This window comes from Camarhynchus parvulus, chromosome 4, assembly GCF_901933205.1.
Source record: "Camarhynchus parvulus chromosome 4, STF_HiC, whole genome shotgun sequence".
In the NCBI taxonomy this organism is placed as follows: Eukaryota; Metazoa; Chordata; class Aves; order Passeriformes; family Thraupidae; genus Camarhynchus; species Camarhynchus parvulus.
The window spans coordinates 10,407,188-10,430,643 of record NC_044574.1 but is presented as its reverse complement, the minus strand read 5'-3'; the positions used below and the strand labels follow the sequence as shown (position 1 = coordinate 10,430,643).

At 41.9% G+C, this 23,456-nt stretch overlaps 1 protein-coding gene across 1 annotated transcript; it reads right to left on the bottom strand.

The window, feature by feature from the left end:
• Positions 1-21,083: 21,083 nt before the first annotated feature.
• On the bottom strand, positions 21,084-23,100 carry ADRA2C (adrenoceptor alpha 2C). Its single transcript, XM_030947454.1, has one exon. The coding sequence runs from the start codon at positions 23,040-23,042 to the stop codon at positions 21,708-21,710; it is 1,335 nt and encodes a 444-aa protein (XP_030803314.1). The 5' UTR covers positions 23,043-23,100; the 3' UTR covers positions 21,084-21,707.
• Between the last annotated feature and the right edge of the window lie 356 nt (positions 23,101-23,456).

Below are 23,456 nucleotides of genomic sequence, written 5' to 3'. Positions count from 1 at the left end.
AAATTCAAGAATGAGTGACTTCATTGTCAGCTATTGCATCCCTGGAGCATCTTAAACACAATACCTGCGCACTCCCTTGGCATGGACATCCTCTGTCCATCAGGATGCAGAAGTGGCCACTCACAAACTGCATGAGATCTGTAGTCTTGGAAGAAAGAGTAGACTTATGTTAGTGGAGCAATTTGTATGGAAATCCAGAGATTCCTTGTTTCTGTATTCATCAGGCCCTTTATGCTCTCATATATAGGGTTGAACACAGGGAGAGATTTGATAATTTAAGAACCTAGGCCCTAAAAAGTAACTTATTTGTTTGAAGGTGAATGTTGCATGATGAGAATTACAAAGCAATGCAAAGGATCTCCATGTGATTGTTGGAATTTTGCAATCAAATTCCATTTCAGTGTGAATCACTTTTACTCACAGATCATCTGTCTCAGTGAACATATTCAAAGGCTCAACAAAAGGAATAAGAATGTCTACCAGATGCCTCCAAACATTTGCTCAGTCCTCCCTGTGCAGTAGCTTGAACAAATCATCTCATCCCAGCTCACCCACTTCTGTTTTTTCTCTCACATGTTGGCATTGACCCTCACCCCCAAGATGAACTGACTAATGAGGTTAAAGAGATGCAGGGGATGCTGCAGAGAGATGCAAGGTTGCATGGTGCAGGCTTTGCACAGCACAGTGCAGAATGTGAATATTCTGAGGGGTGCAGTAGGACATTATTTCACTGTTTATTTCACTGTTATTTCACTGTCATTGCAGGTTGTGGTTTAAGCCTGCAGAAGGGCAGGTCCCTGATGTGGGATACCTATGCTGGATCCTGGATCCTTCTGGGGTTTTTTGTTTTGATGTTGGTTTTTTTTCCTATCTTTGAAATCTTATTTACATATTGTAACTCTTACAAGGTTTCCAAATCGTCAGGCCAGCTTCCAATCCAAAAGAGAAACAATGAATCAGAGACATTTCTTAGATGAGCCTATGTGTTTATGTGAAATGTTTACCAGTCCTCCTTTGAACAGAAAGGACAACTGAGATCAGTGCTTTGCTTGCCTGCTGGGAGGAACAAAGAGAAACTGGTTTAATTTGGAAGAGAGAAGGTTCTGCCTGGATGTTAGGAAAAACTTTGTAGCTGATAGGGGGGCAAAAGCCCAGCTCAGGATAAAATTGAGGGCTTTCAAAAGGCTGGGCAGCAGCTGTGAGGACTGCTGCACCAGACCAGGGATGTGTCCTCAACAGTCTTTTGAAGTTTTGTCTTTGGTTTATGGTTTACTCCGTGCAAACCATAAACAAATAGTGTTTGATATTAAAGTCCACAGAAATATTTTCTTTCCCTCCTGATTAAATATTTCAGAGAAAACAAACCCCCCAAAAATTACCCAAACCATAACCCATTCAAGGAAAGAACAGCACTGATTTTGATGAGTGTTTCAGTCTGGGCTCTCATGTGTCTTGGACTAGTTCTGTGACTTTGGAGCTGAGCAAGGCTGTTCTTTACACAGATCTAAAGGAGGAGCCTCTCTCAGTGTGTCAGACTCTGAGGGCTGCTTGTTGGACAGAAATGCTTGTGCTGGTACCTGGTGCTGTGATACCAAGCTGCAGGTCAAGCTACAAGTTTATCTTTTTTCCCTCCTCCTCTGCAATGTCCTATTTTTTTTCAGTCCTTCTTTCAGCACTTTGTGCCTAACTCCAGGATCTGAATTTCAGTGCTACAAATCCTCAAAATCATTACAACATTAAGAATTTCCATCTAGCTACACCTTTTGTGGCAATGCCAGTGATGTGCCTCTGTCCCCTGCATCTCTCTGTAATAGGATTTTCTTTCAGATGACTTCAGAACATCTATTTAACTAATTGATAAAGCAAGACAATTGAGTTGCAAAGCCAACTGATGTGTATAATCAAGGAAAGCTGATGATTTTTTTCTTCCGAGCTGATCTGGCAATTTTCAAACCAATCTTGTTAATTAAAAAAAAAACAACAGGTGTGGGACCTAAAAACAGAGCTGTAATCTTAAATGTATTTTGTTCTGATAAAAAAAAAATAATTCTCACTTTTCTTTATCCTGGAGGAATTTTAAGCAAACCATAAGAGAAGCTGAATTAGAGAAGGTTGCAATGTTCTGCACAAATGTGAATTAGACTTTCTCTGTAACAAGGATACATTTTTAAACTAGTAGCAAAAAAATGTATACTTTGAAAACCATTAAACTCTAGAATATGATAGCCATAAATGTTTGTTAAAATTTACTTTACTTTTAGAACTGTGTAAACTAGACACAGGAAAAGCTCTATTGCTATTTGTGTTCAATGTCACAGAAAGAAGAGGCTTCCATATAATTAGGCCCTCATTGCTTGTATAAGTAAAAAATAATTCTTTGCTGAGAAAAATAAAGAGGACAGAAAGATATTTAAGAGTATGCCTTCACACACATAAGGATAGAGTAAGGTGCCTGAAATATTTCAACACAAAGAGGCCTTTGCATTATTAGAAGAGACATTTCAGACGTCTGAGGGTGTCCCTCCATGTGGGACTGTCTGTAAAAGGGCAGCCTCTAAAAGCCAGATTTATGGAATGACACGAGGAACACTTTACTTTCTGCTAGCAATAACTGGAGACCATTGCTGAGGCCTGACTCATCCCTGTTAGCTGGGCAGCTTTGTAGGATTCTGTAGAATAATGCTTTGCAAAAGATGCAATGGGAAAGAAAAGGTCCTGGACTTGTAACCCCTGAGTTTATCAGATGTTTAACTCCACTGATTCTCAAACACAGCCAGCAAACCAGACCCTCACTCTGAGAAGTCTAATTTTTCTATCAGAATGCATCTTATTTGATATATCAGGGGAAGGTGAACATAAGTATCACTAGTGACTGACTTTGGTTGGTATGTCATTGTATCTCCTTCATGAATTTCAGTTTGGAACAAGAAAAATTAAGCCATTTTGCAGTATTTGCTTTTGTGTGCTACTGGATGAATGCAAGAGGCCTGACTTAGCCCTGTGTGCTCCCACAGATGTGCACACAAGGAAAGGTTTCACTTCTCAGAGTGTAAATGGTTACAGGAGGAGGCAAGAACATAAGGCTTGGAACAATGAGCAGCCTGGATGCCAGCCCTACCCAGTGCCAACTGCCTTTATGAGCATTATCAAATCAGAGGGAAAATGTGCTGAAGGGAATAGGGATGATTCAACACATGGAAAACTGAGGGCAGTGTAACACATACTTTGATCCTATGGCAACTGAATTATTTAGGTTTAAGATTGGAAAATGATCTGTCTGCATAATTTCACTAACTATCTCAAAACCAAAGAGCATTTAATTTCCTTATTCCCTTACTTCATTCAATGGATGAAAACTAACAGGAGGAGTATAAAGAATTAAATTTTTTATTATTGTAATGTAGTAAGGATTCTTTAAATGTACACAGTTAAGCCTGTTCTGGAGGGAGAGAGAAAAATATGGGGATGGAACTGGTATTAGAGGTTAACAATCCCTGTGATAGAGAGGGAGCATTTTTTAAAGCAGCAGTGGAACAAATCCTTCATAAAGAGCCTCTTGGACATGCCATCAGGTACTGGTGAAATCCTGTGTGTGCACAATCTGTTTAGACACACAAGCTTTGCTTGTGAAGGCTCTGCCACAAGCATTTGCAGATGTCAGGTTTCATCTCCTCTGCCTGTAAGACCTGAAAGCAGCGTGAGGCTGAAGCCCCTCAGCAGATGTGCCCTTGTGTGATCTCACCTAATATATTCAGGAATTAATATATTGTGAGATTTTTTTGTTTATCCTCCTTGCAAGACTTCCACATGAAAGTTCTCCAAGCAATGCTGCTTCTTTTTATTGCCTGCTACAGCCTGGGCTGAGACACAGGGGTGGTTTGCTGGGACTCACAAAGTGAGCATTCCTCACTCTCCTTTATAGCAAATTGAACTCAACCAAAACTGTGGCCACAGCCATTACTCACACAAAGGCACGTGGGAATAGGTTAATGTCTCCCTTCTCCCACCTGCTTTTCAGGGCTGAGGAAGGTTTCCCTTCCATTCTCCAGGTGAGTTGTTGCCTGGGCAGAGAGCTGTGCTGGGAGCTCTGTGCCTGTGTGTGCCTCTCGCTCAGTTTAGTTAAAACTGTTGCCCACCAAATATAATTCCTTATTTGCTGGGCCACTGAAACTGTGATTTTCTTCCTGCTTCAGAATGAGTATTTGTGAATCCATGCCTGAAGATCAGGTCTTCCCTTTCTTTCAGTGAATTCCTGTCTTACACTTTGCTCTGGACAAAATGAAACTTGAATTATTCTCTGCATGGAAGAAGAACAAGAGTTCTTCTCTCCTGTCAGGTTATCCTGAAGATTGTGGTTAGAGGAAAGCCCTGAGAAATGTTTCAAATTACTTCTGCATAGAACTTGAGTAACAGACAAAAAAAGCATAAATTCTACCCCAAATTTACCTTTCCCATAAATACCAAGGAGACATAGGGATCCTCCTGAAGCTTGATTAGTTACCCAACACCTGGAGAATATATGTTCCTATCCCATCCATCCCACCAAGACTTTTCCAGCAGCATTGTGGTTAGCATGCATTTTGTTGCAGATGCTCATTCATATTCTCCCACTCACACTGCATGAACTTTCTGCCCTCATATAATATAATGTATAAGGGAGAAAATGGTTTAATTTTTGATTTTGTGAATCACTGGAGTTCAACACAGAGAACAAATCTGTGATAGGTAACCCTGTTCAGAGAAGTAGCTGTATATGAGTGTTGCCACTGTATCATATAAAAGTTTCTTGTTTTAAAGTTCAAACCCATACATCTGTTTGTCCATAGGATTATTTTGCTTACAGCCTTGTATCTAGAGTGTGATTGAAGGATTTAGTCAGATGACATTATGTCAGCATAAAAATATTATTACAGAACCATTTCAGACACACCAGAAGTGTGTCCTTAACTGAGTCTTGCTTTGTGTCCTGGGAATCTGTTTTATGTGGGATTATGCCCTCCTAGCAGGGAACATGTGTGCAAGGGCACATGATAAAAATAAAGCTCTGATGCAAAAAGGTTCAGAATAGAGCTCTTAACAGAGATGTTTTCTACAGGCATTGGCTTTGTTCACAAAGGTCCCATGATCTTACAGAAAAAGAATTTAGCTTCTAAGCACTTGGTGTGTTTAGAAATGCAAATATCTTTGTGCCTGGCATTTGTGATGGCTTGTCAGATTTAGGTTGCTGTGTGTGAAAATATACCCAGAAAAATGACCTCCTTTTGCTTTTGATAATACAATATCCCAAAATTATCTCTCCTGTTCTAGTTTCTACTTCCTTTTGAGTCAAGCCAAATTACTCCTGCAGTTTCCAGCTGAAGGAGCAGTATTTCAGGGCACTGCTCACCTGTGTACACTGAAGCACAAAGGTACACACTGCCCACCTGTCAATCAACAGGTCTTTAATAACTATGGTACAGAGAGAAAATTTGTAATCATGCAACAGACTATGTCTACATCTACCCTGAACCCTCTTCATGCCTTCTCAACCCTCAGAAAACTAAAGCAGATTTTGATGCACCTGTTGGCATGGGGGTAATTTTGTCTTAAGTAAATCCTTGTGCTAGGAGATTCAAAGCATCTTGTCCTTTTTCAGCCAGGCTAAGGAGCCTGTTTCCTGCTAAAGGCTTTGCTCTGTGAGCTCAGACCATGAAACTCTTTCAAGCAGCCCTCCTCAGCAGCTTAGGGGAGAAGATGGATGCTGTGGTTTGTGAGGTTGTTATTGGTGTTGGGCCAGGGCATTGGTGTTGGTTATTTTCACAAAGTTTTTCCAAGCTATCAGAGAAAAAGAATTTTAACATTCTGCAGTGACAGTGGAATTTCCTAGGTGCAATTTGTTACCAGTGTACTCCATAGAAATATATCAGCAGGAAATTTGCCCCAAAGCCTTTTTCAACTACAAGAGATTTCAGAAGCTTTTAGTGACAAAGACTGTTAAAGAGGCCAATTAAATAACAACTGTCCTAAAGTCAACTGGAAATTGTCTTTGATATGGGAATTCATCTGTCCCAATAAGGGAAGCCTACTGGGGAGAAGGTGAAATAAAAAGAAATAAAAGTGTCATGGCTACTGGCAGAGAAGTAGATAAAATTCAATGGCTTAGCTTGAAACATACATTCACCATTATAAATGAAATTTAACTTCTCCCTCTCCGTTCTGGAATGGATTCAGTTCTACACATTCCACCCTGAGAAGAAAACTTGCCTTTTGGACTTCTCCCCCATACCTAATATGTTATCACTACAGCTTGAAATGTCATATCTATATACCAAGAAACAGCTTCCATATCTATCAGAGCGAGATGAAAGTATTTGGATCATGTACCAAACGTATACACTTTATCTGAGAAAAACTACTCACTACTATTCACTATACAGAACACAGAAAATCTCTAATACCAATTTTGTAGCAGTTTCTAAAACAACTTTCTGAATATATGCCCTCTTAAATGTTTTTTCTTCATCATCTACCTCTGAATTTTGTGCCCTGAAACAATTGATTAGTATTACATAACAGACATTCCCTCTTGAAGTTAATAAAAAAAGCCTCACTACATGTTACTGCCACAAATTCTTTTGAAAAATGACATTCTCTTCTTAATAATGATCTTCTCAGCTGCATTTTAGAAGATAAAAATATATAGCAATCTGTGCTTCAGTAATAATGATCTACTTATTTTTTATGTCTCCTTTTCAGTAAAATACTTTCACCCGTGCATATGATTAAAAAGTCATCTTGCTGATCAGTTGGCTTTACAGCTGTCACAAATTTTTCATCAAGAAATGTGCAGTAGATGATCCTGAACATTTTATTCTGATTGAATGATAGTAAATGTTTTATTGATTGAAGATATTGTGAAAACATAAAGTATTGATGTCAGGGACTGAATAAAAAAGGTATTGTTTTATGACAACAAAAGATTTCTTGAAATTATTTCCAAAAGCTGCTAAACCATAACAATGGAAATTGCTTATAATCCAAGCAAAGAGATTTAACATAGTGCTTTTTGTTTGGGATCAGATGGAAGACTTTCAAAACCCAAAGCTACACCTTTCATGTCTAAAGTTACTGTTTTAGTCCAGACTGAAGTTACGTACATTCTAACCTAGAGTTTTTGCCCTGCTGATGGAGCAGCTCTTCCTAAAGAAACCAGGGCTCACTGTCTGAGCCAGCAACTGCTGTGTTTTACCCCTGTGCTGTGGGGTAATCTGCCCTGTGAGAGTTGTGGTTTGTCAAGTTAACCTCGGGAATTCCAGATTCCAACAAAAACATTACAAAAGTTAGTCAAGATTAAAACCAAGGGCAGAAAAATGCCCGTCAGGTACTTACTTTATCACCTCTGAGCTCAAATGGAAAATGGAAAATGATACTTGACAGAAAAATATTGCTGACAACAAGTGACTTATTAGTCATCAGAAGTTTTCATTCCAGTCTTCCTACTGTTTGTCTGGTTTGGATTTTATGAACTTTTTCAAGAAAAGGGATTGTTAAATTCTTAAGGTTTTTTTCAGGATCTTAATTTTCTCCACATTTCTGTAGTCAAATTGGAAAAAAAACCAGTGAGAAGGCAAGTGCAAAGGAATAAAATATAGAGGAAGGAACTTTCAGTCATATGATTCGGGAGAGTTTTCCCCAATATTGTTTTTTGTTTTCCTTCTGGTAAAAAAAAGAGAGGAAATACTAAGACAGTAAAAAAACATTGTCAAAATGGGAAAATAACACTGAAAACGAGCTCCAGTTCTCCTGCTAGGCAGCCAGTGGTACAAAAAAAAGTTCCAATTTTGTTAATTAATTGTTTTCATCAAAATGTCTTTGAAAACTGACTATAATCTGTGGGGTGGCATGGAGGAAAATCTTCCCCATTTTCTAGCATCATAGATATATGTAAATAGAACATTTCTACAGAATAAACTCATCATAACCCGGGGACACACAGCATAAAAATCACTACAGAAACAGGAGGGAAAGACTCCCATCTTCTGTGACTTTAGTGATAGCTTGTTTCCTCTCTTTCCATCCTGATCAGATGGTCCTTCTAGTAACACCTCCACCTACCTCCCAAAGCTGCTGGCAATACCCAGGGTTTCAGTGGAAGTCTGTCTGTCTCCCCTCCCAAGGGATTTCCTTGCTTTGTCCTGCCAGGCAGCATCAGCAGCTGGCTCAGAGCTTTAGATGGATTGAACAGGGCAGCCCACTCAGTTCAGCTGCTGCCCCTCAGTGCTCCTGCAAAGTGTTGCTGCCCATCAATCACACAAACCATGTGCTCCCTTCCCCAAACCCCCCATCAGCTCTGTCACTGTCCTCAGAGCAGAGGAGGCACCAGCTATGGAGCAGCTGAACACAGCAGGTGTGTGAAAATAAACTCCACCTTCGTAAGGTAAGAGCACTTTGCCTTTCTCTCCTCTGAGCCCCAGAATTCAACTACAGTGATGAATCAGTTCTAGAGGAACCATCAATAGCTGGCCCATGTAAAATGAGTTCTCTTTGACAGCACATCTCTATTTCATGAATGTGTGGTACTTTCTGCCCTGCAGTGTCTGAATAGGATTTGCTAATCAATACCATAAGGCTGTGTTGCAGCAAAAGAAGACTGGAGCTGTAAATTCTTCAGTATTTCTCTACCTGACTTTTGCAAGAAATAGTAATAAAATAATGATGCTTTGGGGTTACATATGGTGAATCTGTTTGTTTCTACCAGACTATTGCAATCATAGCTTCAGCAACACCACAATTACAGTTTTAAAAGCTCAGCTGACCTAAACACTAATTTTCTCAACACCTTGGGAGCTGAAATGTCACATACTGTTTTCCTGCACAGAACTGAAGCTTGTCTAAAAAAGTGGAGGAGAACCCAAATAATCTGCCCTGGATAATTTCATCAGTGATTAAATGATGTATATTTTATGGGCTGGTTTCTCCTGGGCCCCATTTGGAAGGTGAGACTGATGGACAAGCAGCCAGCTGTAGCTGGTGCACACTGAAGGACTGGTATCTCAGTTTTTCTTATATATTACTCACAGATATACTTACCCAAAGAAAGAATTGTTTAACAGTATTGCAGGTCTCTGAATCTAAAAGATAATAAGGCAGCAGCGCCTCTTTTACTTCGGGGGGATGCAGTTGTGAGTGACTGGACAGAGCCTGTGTGTGCTGCTGAGCTCTAGGATCAGTTAGTTCGATTGCCATGCAGGACTCGTGTGTTTGAAATGAACAGGAGTCTGTAAATGCCATCTTGCAGTCATTTTGCTGCATTATCTCCTTGCACTCACCACACCTTTGCAGGGAGTTTGTGAAACGGGCATGACACATGAAGGAAGAAAAAGAGAAAGGGGCATTCACTAAAAAAAAGTAAAATGAAAATTAATGGGTATTAAAGAGAAGCAGTCAGGGGCCTATAAAGCCAATATGCCATCATTAAGGGAGGCAATTCAGTTACAGAGAGTGCACAGGCAATTACATTCCTGCCAAGGGACCCCGAGGCTATCCACGGAAATATTTACCTGACACTGTGTGTGTTTGCTCTTTAAAAAAGACTAAAAATAGAACCTAAACAAAACAAGTCAAACTTTTAAAAGGACGTGACAAATTTATGTATACACTAAATCAAAGGGGACAATTTACAGTTTTAACAATACCAAATAAAAACATATTGTTATCCTGAACTGCACTTTGTTTTTCCACAGCCTAATTACTGAGGAGTGTGAGTTGAAAATTCAGCTAGCATATAAAAAAAGCACTCATCATTTGTTTTGACCATCAAAGGTTTAAAAATGGCTTATTTCTGATATTTTAATCTTGGGACATATGTAGTTCTCGTCGTAGGATGTGCAATTGCTTGGGAAATAATTATAAAAATAACTTCAAAGAACAGAAACAGAGCACACTGATTTGGAGGCCTCATGAATGCAGTTTTCTGGATATAGGTAGACAAAATGTTGACATTTATCTTTCCAGAGGTTTTTTTTTCACATTCAGACAATTTGTCATTATTTGTATCCTGAGCAGGAACCAGGCTTCTAAGGATTGCACATGAAAAACCCCAAAACAGGAGCTGTTTTAGAAACATCAAAGTCTCAATGCAAGCACTGTTCCCAAAATCCCAGCTCCTGCAGGGATTAGTACCTCCTTCCCAACACTGTACCACAGACTGTGAGAGGCTTCTGCACTGAAAGTTTACAAATAATAGCAACTTAAGGTAAGCAACAAAATATAAGGCAAAATATTTCCTCTAAAAATTGTTCTGGCCTTTAGCTAAAATCATAGAATCATTCAGGTTGGAAAAGACCTCTGAGTACAGCCATTAACTCAGCACTGTCAAGTCCACCACTAAACCACATCCCTAAGTGCCACATCTATGCATCTTTTAAATTCCTCCAGGGTGGTGACTCAACCACTTCCCTGGGCAGGCTGTTCCAATGCCTGGTAACCCTTTAGGTGAAGGAATTTTTCCAGTCAGTCTAAACCTCCCCGTGAGGACATCTCCTCTTGTCCTTTCACTTGTTACCTGGGAAAAGAGACTGACACATGCACTGAAAAATGGTCAGTTCTGTAATGTCTTCTGTAGGTACATCAAATAGAAAATTCAAAGTTTTTAAAGGTACTTTCAGTGAAGTTAGATATAAAAGTAGACATTGATAATGCATACTGCAACCCTCACCACTTCAAATCATTTAAAGCAAAGCCAGAGAAGATATTATCTTCTTAGTGTGTGGTAACTCAGTGACTGTCTCCAAGTCCTTATTATATAATCATCCAGGATCTTTATTATATAATGATCTAAGACTTCTGCAGCATTTTTTTTTGTCCATAACTTTCAAAAGTATTTATGAATGAAGTATTATTGTGCACATGCTGTATATTAAAGATTCAAAGGTTCAAAGGCTCAGAGCATTTAGCACTCTGGGCTAGAGACCAGCACTGGAACTAGACACAAATCCTTGTCCAAGGCTTGATACTTCCTCCGTTTGCTGTTAACTTATTATGAAACAGTGCTAAGAGTTTTGGGCCCAGGAGTAAAGGTAAAAGTGTTACCTTATACCTTTATCAAAGGTTAAATAAAACTTCTGGGATTTAGAAGCATTTTTGGAGTCACCATCATGACAGAATAGAGTCTCAAAGGGTTTTCTGAACTTTCTGAAGCCGGGTAGGAATGCAAATCATATCAAGTGCTTTTAAGATACATTGGAACTTTGTAAAAGCAGTGGAGATGGGCAGAAAAAAATGGGTTTTATAACTAAGCAGAACAGCACATTTAACAGTTGTAGCAATGGAACCTCTACTCTGTTGATGCCATGAACAAGTTTAGGGAGGGGAAAATGCAGCCTGTGGCTTTGTCAGGCTGTTGGTTGTAGGGGAAAATGCAGTCTGTGGCTTTGTCAGGCTGTTGGTTGGAGGGGAAAATGCAGCCTGTGGCTTTGTCAGGCTGTTGGCTCACCCCTCCCTCACCCAGGCAGGTTTCAGCTGCCTCAGTGCTGTGCACAGAGCAGAGAATCCAGCACCAGCTGCTCACACCTTGCTGCAGATTTGGCCCCAGGAACCTTGTTCCTTCCTTGGGCAGACACAGATGTATAAGGTATAAATATACCTTTATTTCTACTTTTTCAAGCTGCATCAAGGATTATAATGGTGTTTTGAGAGCATTCTCTGGCCCTGTGAAATACTTAGTGGCAAGCAAATAACAAACCATACAACTTACAATGACAAAAATAAAAAAAACTTGTAACAACTGTATTGCTATGCCCAACAATAGCATCTGCATCATAGTCATGGAGAAATGTTACTGGCATTTTGAAAGGAAGAAAAGGATTTCCAATTCCAAATGTGACAACATATTCATAAATTCTTCAGCTAGCCTCTGATCTTCACAAATGCCATTTCTACAGAAAAGTCAGACACCTTCCATGCAAAGATGAATGAGGAATGAAGCAACACGTGTTGTGCCAGAGATTTCCCATTGCTCAGCCTTTAACTAAAGTCTTCAGCTGTTATGGAAATATAATCATTTCCTTGCTGCTTTCATGCCACCCACAGCAGCTATGATGTGACTTGGTGCTTTATGAACCACAATTCTTCACCATTTCAGAGCCAGTAGGTCAGAAAGACACATTTGAGCTCCTGGCCATAAGTGTAGTTTGTTTTACTTGGGAAAAACACACAAACAAACCCAAACCAGTATTTTGTTTGGAGTTCTAAAGAAAATATTTGTATGTTTATGCGCCTCTACAGTGCTAAGAACTGTGGGGGAGTGGGATTTAGCAGGGGTAGGGAACATGCTGTAGAGCTCTTTAGTTGCTAAATTTATTCTAAATAAATAAAAGGTTTGTGCCCTGGATCCAGCCAAATGTGTGTTAGGCAGAATTTGCACACAGCAGATATAAAAGTTCTAGAGATCTAAATATTCAAATGGCCTAAGGATTTGCCCACTTACAGCAGTATATATGCAACTTTCTATAGAATATCATTTTGATGCTACTCAGATATTAGGACTTCTCTTTTGTTTATTACTGAGAAAAAACAGGTACCAGAATCACAGGCTAATTCAGGTTTGGAAGGGACCTCAGAATGCCTCTAGTGCAGTCTTGGGCTCAAAGCAGGGTCACCTGTGAGGCCAGACCAGGTTATTCAGGGAATGATCCACTTGGGCCTTGAAACTCTCTGAGGACAGACAGCACAGCCTTTCTGGGCATCTGAGATATTTTATTATATAACACAGAAAACCTCAGTGATAACTAAATGCATTGAGTTAATTATTGAGTTGTGCTTGATGAATTAGACAATTAAATAGTTAATCTGCATCCTAAATTCCTAATGCCTACTTAATATGTTTGTTCCTACTTTTTTTTTGCCTTACCAAAGTAGAAAAGGAATAGCTATTTTTGTAGTCCTGTAAAATACCTTCTGTTTGTTTCTCCTTGGAAGAAGGAGAAAAAAGAGCACAATTTCTGTCACTAATTAATAGTAACTGTTACCACAGCAGAAATCTATTTAACACACAAACTGTTATGACACTTTTTGAAAACACTGCAACCCGAGGGCAGCCTCAACCTATGTGACCATCAGTTACCCCTAGCTGGATATGGCAGAATTAGATAAGAATGAATTGCTGCTGAAGTCTTCAGCAGTAGACAGGTTCCTTTTCCTGTCACATTTTCTGTGCATGACTACATTTTTATGAAATTACTTTTATCTTTTTTTCCCCCCCTTTAAAAATATATCTGGGGACAAGCCCATTCCTTATTTTGACAGGCATGAGCTCTATAGACATTGACTGACACTTCTGAAGGTGGTGAACACTGTCAGGAAGCCTCCTCTGTACAAAACATTCACCTGGAACTCAAGATCCCTCTAAAGTCATAATTTTACCTGAGAAATATACACAGACTAGCCCTGAATGTTTGTTCCCAACAGCATTGCCAGAGAGGGAGTTCATCCTGCCTAGTGTTGGAATCATGTGTGTTATTTCTTGACTCTTAAACATTCATTTGAGTTTCCAGGAAATTTCTACGTTATTGAAGATATAGGTTCAGTGATCTCAATGGAGATGACCTTCATAGTCTGAGAAAAGTAGAATCTAGTGATCCAGACTGTATCCTGACAGACCTGCACTAAAAGAAATGGGAGATATGAAAGATCCCTGGGCTAATATTTTTTTCTTTATTTTTAAATTTACATGAGTTTGAGCCTTAACCCATAAATGAGATTGGCTGTATCAATGGACTAGTTTTTACAGGGGGATCTTTGGTAATTTTATTTTTTTAGGTAGTATTTGTGATTTCTGTACTTTGCCAGGAGTAGAAAAAAGTCCACTGCATAAAAAGTCTACTCCTTTGGGGTATAAGGCATAGGTCAATTATGCCCTGAGGGTACTTGTCCAACAGTAAAAGTAGGCATCCAGAAATGGCAGTGTGAATCCAGCACTGGTGACCAAATAAATGGCAGCAATATCATTGTTCCCCCACAAACTGGAGATAGTACATTCCTTTTTCCTTATTCTGCAATATCCAAACTGCATGAGCTCCCTGCCAGGTGGGGACAAGCAAAGGAGAGGCACATTGAGTTTGTGTATCCTGGTGGGATTTGTGGGCTATCACAGAGGGAGAAGCAGAACTTTAAATCACAGGTGGGACTTTAGAGCTTAGCAATGGTCTGACAATCAATAATGGCCTTGCAACTGGAAAGATCCACAAAAACCAGAAGGTTTTTATGATCCACCTACCTAACTGCCATTAATCTTTTAGTTTCTCATCAAGAAAAAAAGGGCACGGCAGTCACTCCTTAATGCATCAAGGCATTGACAGACTAAGCATAAGAGAAGTTCTGAAGCATTTAGATGCTGTGATAATGGAGCTCAGCTGAGTATCCATAAGCCCAGGAGCCTGAGCTGCCAGGGCCCCGGAGCCTGCAAGTCTCGGCTCTCTGGCACCTCACCCTGCAGCCTGCCCAGGAGCCAGGCAGCCAGGCCAGCCAGCAGTTGGGCCCCCAGAAGCTGATTAAAGGTCTCCTGGTTTCCATTATTCACTGGATAAAACAGACACATTCTTTAAAGAACAATCAGATTTCATTGAGCTGCATTCTTTTTTTTTTTTTTTACAGAAAAAGCATGCCATCCAGGAATCTTTAATCACTTCTATTGCTAATTGTGTTGTTGAAACAACACATCATGTTTCTCTGATGTACCATGTGGCATATCCAAAGTAGTATCTGATGGATTGACTGAAGCTCTCCCTTTAATTACCTACAGAAATTGCTGCTGATGTAAACAAATCAGTGCCAACCTCAGGGAATGCACATTTATAGACACTTTGAAACTCTGCACACAAGCATTTACTGGTGATAAAATAGTGTGGCTTGGAATCAGTCAAGAACTTGCAGTAACTCCTGTTCTTCCAGGTACTCATATATAGCACAGACTCATGGAGAGTCTTCTGGAGAACCCTTCCAGCACAGCTGAGAGGAGGAGGAGGAGGGTGTCATCAGCCCCTTGCAGGTCAGACACTGAGGCATTTGATGTGAGGGTACTGCAAGCAGGGCTGTGCATGGCAGTCACACTGAAAGCAAGGGCTAATTTAGAGTGCAAAAAGGGAACAGGAAGCCAAAGTGAGAGTGTCTGCTGTAATGTGAAATGATTCAATAAGCATGTGTTTAACTCCTCTAATCTTTGCTGGACACTTGAAATTGCTCCTCTCAGTACAGCTGCAGGGGGCCAACAGAACAGCTCCACACACTGCACCAAACCTGATCAGAGGCACACCACAGTAGTAGGGGGTCTCAGAGAGGGCAGCCCCACCAGGGACAAGATTAAGCCTTTTTCTTAGTTCAGCTCTTTTACAATTTACCTGGAGTGGCTGGGGTTTTTCAGGATTTCTAATATTCCTCCAAGTATTTGACATATGTTTGCTTTCCAGATAGAGAATGTCCTTGTGGAACAAGAGTGTTAGTCTACTGAAAGATAAAAAGCTCGATCAAATAAAACATTTATGTGCCAAAAGGAAAGGCATTTTAGCTGCATCACCTATATAAATAGTCTATTGGCCAAAGCACTCAGTGAGGAAGTGGGAGACCTCAGTATTAATTTCTTACTCCAGCAGATGAGGTTGAAAGGGATGGTGTGCTGAAAATGTTCCACTACTGAGCAAATAATTTGCAGTGTTGGGTCAAAGGCATAGAGAACAAAACCAAGTGAAGCATGTCCCTGCAGCCTGGGGTGAGCCTCTCAATTAAGGGTGCTGTACATCTTGGAACCTGTCAGGTTGTTAATTCTCTGATCCATGTCACTTTCAAGACATCACACCAAGAGACCTACCTCTAGCAGCCTGCTTTTTAGTGTATCAGAGGACACTTAACAGAGCTAATGGAGGCAAATATGAATCCTCATTTTATTCCTGTTGTCAACAGGGTGAACAGCTTTCTCTGTCAGCAGAGAGCTATCAGGAAAGAGCATCATGCAAAATGAATGACTGCTGTTCACAAAAATGCTGAAACACAACTAATTGATTTTGATGTAGCAGGCAGCTACATTTCATTTGTGTCCTTTACATTCAGGACCATTAATAAAGCACTTTTGTTAAGAGAGGTACATATAGACAAATTGAATTAAATGCTGATCTACTTTTCATTAGATTTTTCAGACAAGTGTAGTAAAGAAAATTGCTTTACAGCAGAAAGCTACTTACTGACAGAAAAGCTCTTTTTTTTCTAGTGTAAACAGTATCATTGGTATAGTCTATTTAAAATAAGCTTCTGCAATTTTGCATGAATTTCTGTTTTCCAAAAGAAAAGGGGGGTGGGGGAAAAAAGATTGGTATTATGGTAAGATGTTATGTCAGGACTAAGACACAGGGTTTTATTGCCCACTATTTTCCATGCCTCTTTGTCTTTTTTTTTTCTGCAAGACTGACAATCTTTCTCTACCTTATCAACTCTTGTGCAATTGAATTAAAAAATGTTTGGGATAGTGAAGAACATGTGCCAGAGAAGAGATAAACTACTTAAAACATCTTCTCCTGCACTCTAAGGGCTGCCACTTCAAACCAAGGCAATGTACCAGCTGTAGATATTTCCTTAGCTCAGATCAAGTGTGATAGTCACTGTGAGTGGAAGACACCTCAGCCTTTCCCACAAAATGCAGTAACAGTTCCCAACCCCACTGGAATGGGGCTGGCACAAAGATCCGAACATGACTCTGGCAATTTGCCACTTTTTGCTTCCTTGAGAAGCAGCATTTCTACTATTTCCTCGTTTTCTACCTCCCCAGTTCTTCTTATAAGCTCAAAGTGATTAGGACCCACAAAACTGAAGCCAGCTCTGTTATCAGAATAGGATCTAGGTATATTTTTCAATATACCTGTGACTCTTCAAACTGTTGATCATTCATTTCTCACACGACTTAAGTGTCAGACTCTCCTACTTCTGCCCTGGAACAGAGATGTGCAGGGTGTATAATATGAACTGATGCTTTTTGCTAAAACTAGACTATATTCAGTGTACCATTATTGATGCTACATAGCCTTTGGGTCCAAATGCCAAACTCTGTTTTTGGCTGAATTTCAAGGACAAAGGACAAATTTAAGTTTGGTGTTGAACACTGAAGTGAGCAATCCTCTCTCTGCCTTCTCCTGTGACATCTTTTGTATGGCCCAGGTGACCCACAGATCTGGAACACAAATTAACATTTACTATTGTGCAATGAAAAAGGCAGCTTCCTCTACTGTACCTGTCCACAGTAGAAAGAAGGCATGCAAATATGAATTCCCTCAGTGTTGTGGGTAGCCATTTCCTCATGCACTGTTCCCCCTCCAAATTAGAGCTTTTTCTCTGAAACATCTAGTTGCTTTCTGCTCACCAACAAGGTCATAATGAGCAACCATGAAAACAAACTCACAGATAGCATCTGGTCTTCCTTTTGTACAGCTTGTAGATATTTTCTCCTTCTAGAGAGCAATCATAGTTTAGGGTCAGAACCTTCTCCTGAAATGGATTTCATTACCAACAGTTCCTGCAAAATCCTTACAATTCTCAGATGCTGCTCTAGCCAATACCAGCCCTCACAGACCAACAGCTTTCTTCTCAGAAAAACAGATGTAATCACAAATGCTCTTCACACAGCTTATACTAAAAATATACAGTCAAAAAACCCCTCATCCACATCTTCTATGGGTCTGAACAGTAGTCAAGAGTTAAGCAGAGAGGATTGCATTCCTTCTGTTCTCCTACATTTACGCACAAGCATTTGCTTAAATTCCTCCGGCATGTTTACTAAAAAGGAGGCAACGTTTAAGGAAGCTCCTGAAGTCATTGCCCACTGTGAGTATCTTCCTGACTCACAAGTAAATTCCACTCAAGTTTTCTGGGATTACTCACAAAGGATGATACAGGCCAATGTGTGCAAAGCTGCATGTAGACTTTCATCTCAGACCTGCTTGTCAGAAATCACCAGTGCTCTCGTAGCAACATGACTCTTGTGAACAGAGATGGCACAGAACAACAAGGGCCTGATTCTTATTTCAGACAATGATTTAAAGCTGTGATCCTGTCAAATCTCCTATTTATAAGGCCCCTTCCATCTGCCTCAAGCCCTGAAGAGGCTAATTCTGCATTTCTCTCTCACGCAAAACTCCCACAGAGGTGGCTGAGGGACAGCAGCACTGAGTTCCCATCCCAGCTAAGTTACACTGTTCGATATCTCAATACCCAACCAACAACAGCACCACTCAGAAAATTGAAAATGAAACATCAACATCTCACTTAAGACTGACAGAAATGTTTCTTCATGGTGAAATGAGCAAATGAAGAGTTAAAGATCAAGTGCTTGTTAAAATCGATATGGCTTAGTAGCAATATTTCGTTCTTCCACAACAGTAGAGAGTGAGTGTTTCAACCAGTTTATCATACCTGATCAAAGAAACAACTCAGCACATTTTACACATATCTTCTTCCTTTTCCTTAAGCAAAAGCTGCATAGACTATTTTCTCCTGTAGACACTATTAGCCAGCTTACAGTTGAAGCACAACCACAATGTGAGTAGCAGAGCTGAAAACTTTTTATGGAAAGTTAACACCACACAATATGTTACAAATCCCAGTCTTCAGCTATTACAAGTAACAAGAGACCACTGTATTTAAAAAAAGTAAATCAGCCCCATTTTACTTGAAGCATATTCAGAAGTTACATTAAAAACAATTTTTATAGAAATCCTTTGCATTCACTAATTTAGAGGGAAATGCACTTAAAAGGGGTGTAAACTGCACATCTTTATTAATGAATATTACTTTTTATTTAGCTCAGAAGAAATAAGACCCTCTTGAGGCGTTGAATCAGATGAGTAACTGTGACAAGAAAAATTAAAAGCATAGAAATACCCTGGTTTTAACTACGTTGCTGCTCATAGATATTCAGTATCTGCATCAATCCCTTTAAAACGTTTGGAAGTGAAAAAAAAATAGAAGCATTATTTCTTTAATGTTTACAATGACCACAGACTATTTTTACTGCAAAGAACTTACTTTTAAGGCACATCAGTCATTTCATATATATTTTATGCCCACTAAAATCTGTCAGAATTTCATTTCCATAGACTAATTGAATTCTACCAAGAAAACAGAGGGGGAAGGACTGTGTTTGCAGGCCACAGAGCTCATTTCAAAAGCAGTGCAACCGTGAAACAAACCACTGTGAGTCTGCAGACTGGGAAACCCCTCTAAGGGAGCACTAAGTGACAGAAGCAGACCTTCATTTGGCAGGAATGGGCACCTCTAATGAAGCTGTCCAGGAGCTCAGAGGTAGTAGCCAGGTACCATATGTTGCTTTGGTTGCTCTGGTGGTTATATAGTTTATTCAGAGTAAACAAACCTGAACTTTTTAGCTACATTGCTACCTAAAAATACTAAGAGCTAGTTTCAGCTCTTCTTGACTTAATTTAATAAGAACTCTCCATTTTGCAAAAGAGAAATGGCTTGTAATTTTCTCCTCTCAGTTGCTATTTTTATTTCTCCTTTATCTGTCTCAGGTATGCATTTGTACCAAACCATTTGTTATTTAAACAAAGCTCAAATCTTTTCACACTCTGAGCCTTATTTCAAGAAAGCATCCAATAAGTTACAGATTTAGGACTTTGAAAATATCTCAGTTGTTTACTTAGCGAAATCCAGCAAACTTCTAATGCATTTGATGCAATCATCTAATCCCTACTTCAGCAGAACTCCCACTTGAGTTTGAGTTGAACTGTCTATTGAAGGAACAACCAGAACCTCAGCCACTGACAGTCTCCTTTGCCAGGGTTAAGCGAACCAAATGCTTATTATGAAAAACTGATTAAACAAAGTGACTGCTCTATCCTTTTTCCTTATGATACAGAGAATTCACAAGAAGAGGCTACAGACACCTTTCAGACAGAACAGAGGGAGTAAGGAAGGGGTTATCTGATGATTCCTCAATATAGATTTTATTCAGCTGTTTTAAGAAGTCTGTTATATGGGATTAGATTTCACTTTTTTTTTCAAGAACTGTTTGCTGTGGAAAGGTGCATTTGAGGCAGATGCCAAATCCTGCTGCCTATGGAAGGAGTGATAAGCACAGAAAGGAGGAGTATTTGCTCCATGTACAGAATACACACCTTGCAGCAGCACAGCTGAAGAAGGGATGTAAATGCTCAGCTCACTTTTACATTTGGTATGCATTCAGTGATGAATGTGGACACCAGTCCCTGCCTCTCATTTTCTTCATTGCAGTTTATGACATTTTATAAGCCCATGGGAAATATAGTTTGCTTTAATAACTTTTTAAACTATTCTCCCCTCTTCTGCCTCTCCTCCCAAGAAAATCCTCTAAAATCATAAACTAGAAATGCAAACAGAAGAAGGGAAAGCAAGCAACATTAACACCAAAGGTTTGGAGCAGCTGCACCTCCTTTTGAGATTTGTTCACATACACCGCTGAAAATCTGCTATGTATGCTTCTCATTAAAATATAAATATAAAGGATTTAGTTGCTCTAAGACTAAATATGAAGGATTTAAAGACCTTAGTAGTGAGGTGATTGCTCTTCCTCTGAAAACCTGAATATCAGAATGCCTTCAACTGCCTGCCTGAGAATGAGGAGCATGCATCCAGCCCTGAGATTAGCCTTTCAAGGGAGACTGAAAAAAAGGGGAGGAAAAGTTCCCCTGGGCACACAGAAGTGGAAACTTGATTTTTTTTTTTATTATTTTATCTCAAAAAATGTTAGGCAAGCTCACCAGAATAATTTTTTTTTCACTATCTGCTCCAGGACAGCAAGGTCCTTAGGTCACTATCTGAGAAGGATGGAGCAAGAATTTACTGCCTGGTGATCCAGCAGGAGGAAATGAGGTCATGAGGTATATGTGTTCTTTTTCATATTTCATGAAAAAAAATGCAAGACTCCTGGGTTTGTCTGACTAATCAAAAACTATGGGGAGATAGGAAAAATATTTCCCATCCAGATCTATAGGCAAAGACCCCTCCAAAGGAAAAGAAAACCCCTTGCTTTGTTTGACTTCATCTCTTGAGCAAAATCATGATTCAGAAGGTTTTAACAGTACAAAGGTTTATTTAGAAAAGAGTTTGGATTGTTCTTTAGGGTTTTTTTGGCAAACATTTAAATCCTTTCATAACTCAAAACACTGTCAGTGCCTGGTACTTTGCACTCTCCTTGCCCACACAAGCAGTAAAAGCCAATTTCTTACTGGGACAAATCCACCATAGGCCCCAGCTGCCCTATTTATATATACTTAAATCTCCACCACCACTGCCACTTAACCCTCTCCTTCTGATGTCTCCTTTTGTTTCCCCACAAAATTCCAGAGCCCATGAAAGCTCACTGCCTCCCAAACTCAGTGTCTCAGCCTACTCTGCTCTGTGGGCTCCCCGTGCCCCCGTCAGGGTTCAAACACAGTCACTCCCTCCCCCTTCACCCCTCCACACTCCAGCACTGCTTGCCCAGCTCCATGGCACCATTCTGTACCGTGGTGAGTGCCCTCAGCCTCCCCTGACACCATCCCTGTCCCCCAGAGCATCGCCCTGCTCCTCCGAGGGGACGAGCCCTCTTCCCACTGCCTAACCCAAGCCCCACGTTCTCTCCCCTCCCTTCTTTTCCAGCATTGAGCCTTCTCCGTTAACTCTACTCCTGCTCGAGGCAAATCCATCCCTCCAGCTCAATGCCGGAAGTTCTTCTTCTTCTTCTTAAAAAGAATGTGTTTAAAGGACCTGCGGAAGTCCTGGTTGAAGATGGTGTAGATGACTGGGTTGAGGGAGCTATTGCAATACCCAATCCAGAAGAAGAACTTGAACAGAGTCTCGGGGACCTCACATGCCTCCCGGCAAATACCATAGAGGCTGTAGCTGAAGAAAAAAGGGAACCAGCAAACTACAAAGACCCCCATGACCACAGCCAGCACAAAAGTGAAGCGTTTCTCCCGGGCCTGGGCAACTTTCTTACGGCAGATGCTGCTACGCTTCCGGCGGCGGCGATAGGAGAACAACTGCATGGAGCGATTGCTCACACGGGACAGGCGGCCGCTGGAGTGCTTGGAGGAGTACGAGTAGGAGAAGGACTGGCTCTTGCTTTTGCGGCGATGCTCCTCCCGGCTCCGCCTCCGCCTGCTCTCTGAGGTGCTGCTCTCCTCCAGCTCAATGTCCTCCAGCTCAGAGGCTTTGCGCCAGTGGTGCGCCGAATAATGTCCGTTCTCTCCCAGCTGCATCCTCAGGGACGTGCAGCCGCCGGCAGCACGGCTCAAGCCGTTCTCAGTCTGGGAGGACCCCTCTGGCATCGTTCGCTTCTCAGAGAGGGTCCTGGTCCTTAGCTTGGCCACGCGGTAGATGCGGATATAGACCAACACCATGATGAGGCAGGGGGCAAAGAAAGAGCCGATGCAAGAAGAAAGGATGTACCATGTCTCGTCATTGAGCTTGCACTGGGGAAAGACATCTCCTTCAGGGTCCCGGTACACGGAGATCAATGGCGGGAAGGAGATGATGGCTGAAATGAGCCACACGGTGAGGATGATGGCCTTGATCCGCCGCGGTGTCCGTTTGAGGTTGTACTCCACCGCCTGTGTGACCGACCAATACCTGTCGAGGCTGATGGCACACAGGTGGACGATGGACGAGGTACAGAACAGCACGTCCAGCGCCAGGTAAATGTTACACCAAGCCTTGCCGAAGTACCAGTAATTCATAAGCTCGTTGGCTAAGGAGAAAGGCATGACCAGGGTAGCCACCAGGATGTCCGCGCTGGCCAGGGACACTAGGAAGAGGTTCTGGGGGGCTCTCAGCGCCCGGCTGGTGAGCACAGCTATCACCACCAGCACGTTGCCCACGATGGTGAAGACGATGAGGAAGCCCACCACGGCCGCCAGGCCGGCCACGGCCGCCGGCGAGTAGGGGGAGGGCGGCTGCAGGAGGGCCGAGGAGGACGGCGAGGCGGGGGGCAGCGCCAGGGACTCGTTGGGGGAGCCCAGGCTCGTGTTCACCAACAGCAGCAGATCCATGGTGGGTGTGCGGGGCGCCGGCGTCCTAGAAAGCCCGGCGGAGCCCCCGCCCCGCCCCGCCGCCCCGCCGCCGCCGCCCCGCCGCCCTCATCGCGCCCCGCCGCCGGTCCCGCGGCCGCTCCGCCGCCGAGCCGCCCGCGTCCCCCCGCCGCCGCCGCCGCCGCTCCTCAGGGCACGGCCGGGCGGCGCACCCCCGGCGCGGCAGGGAGCGCGGCGGCGCCGCCTCCGCCCGGCCCCCGGCGGGGGCAGGGGCACGGCTGGCCCCCGCCGCCCGCCCGGTCATGCCCGGCTCCGGGCAGCCCGCGGCTCCGGAGAAGACTCCGAGCGGCCGGCGGGAGTCCCCGGCGGGAGCTGGATCCTCGCAGGGCGCGGGGTCCGAGGCGGCAGCAGCGTCGGCATCAACTCCCATGGAGC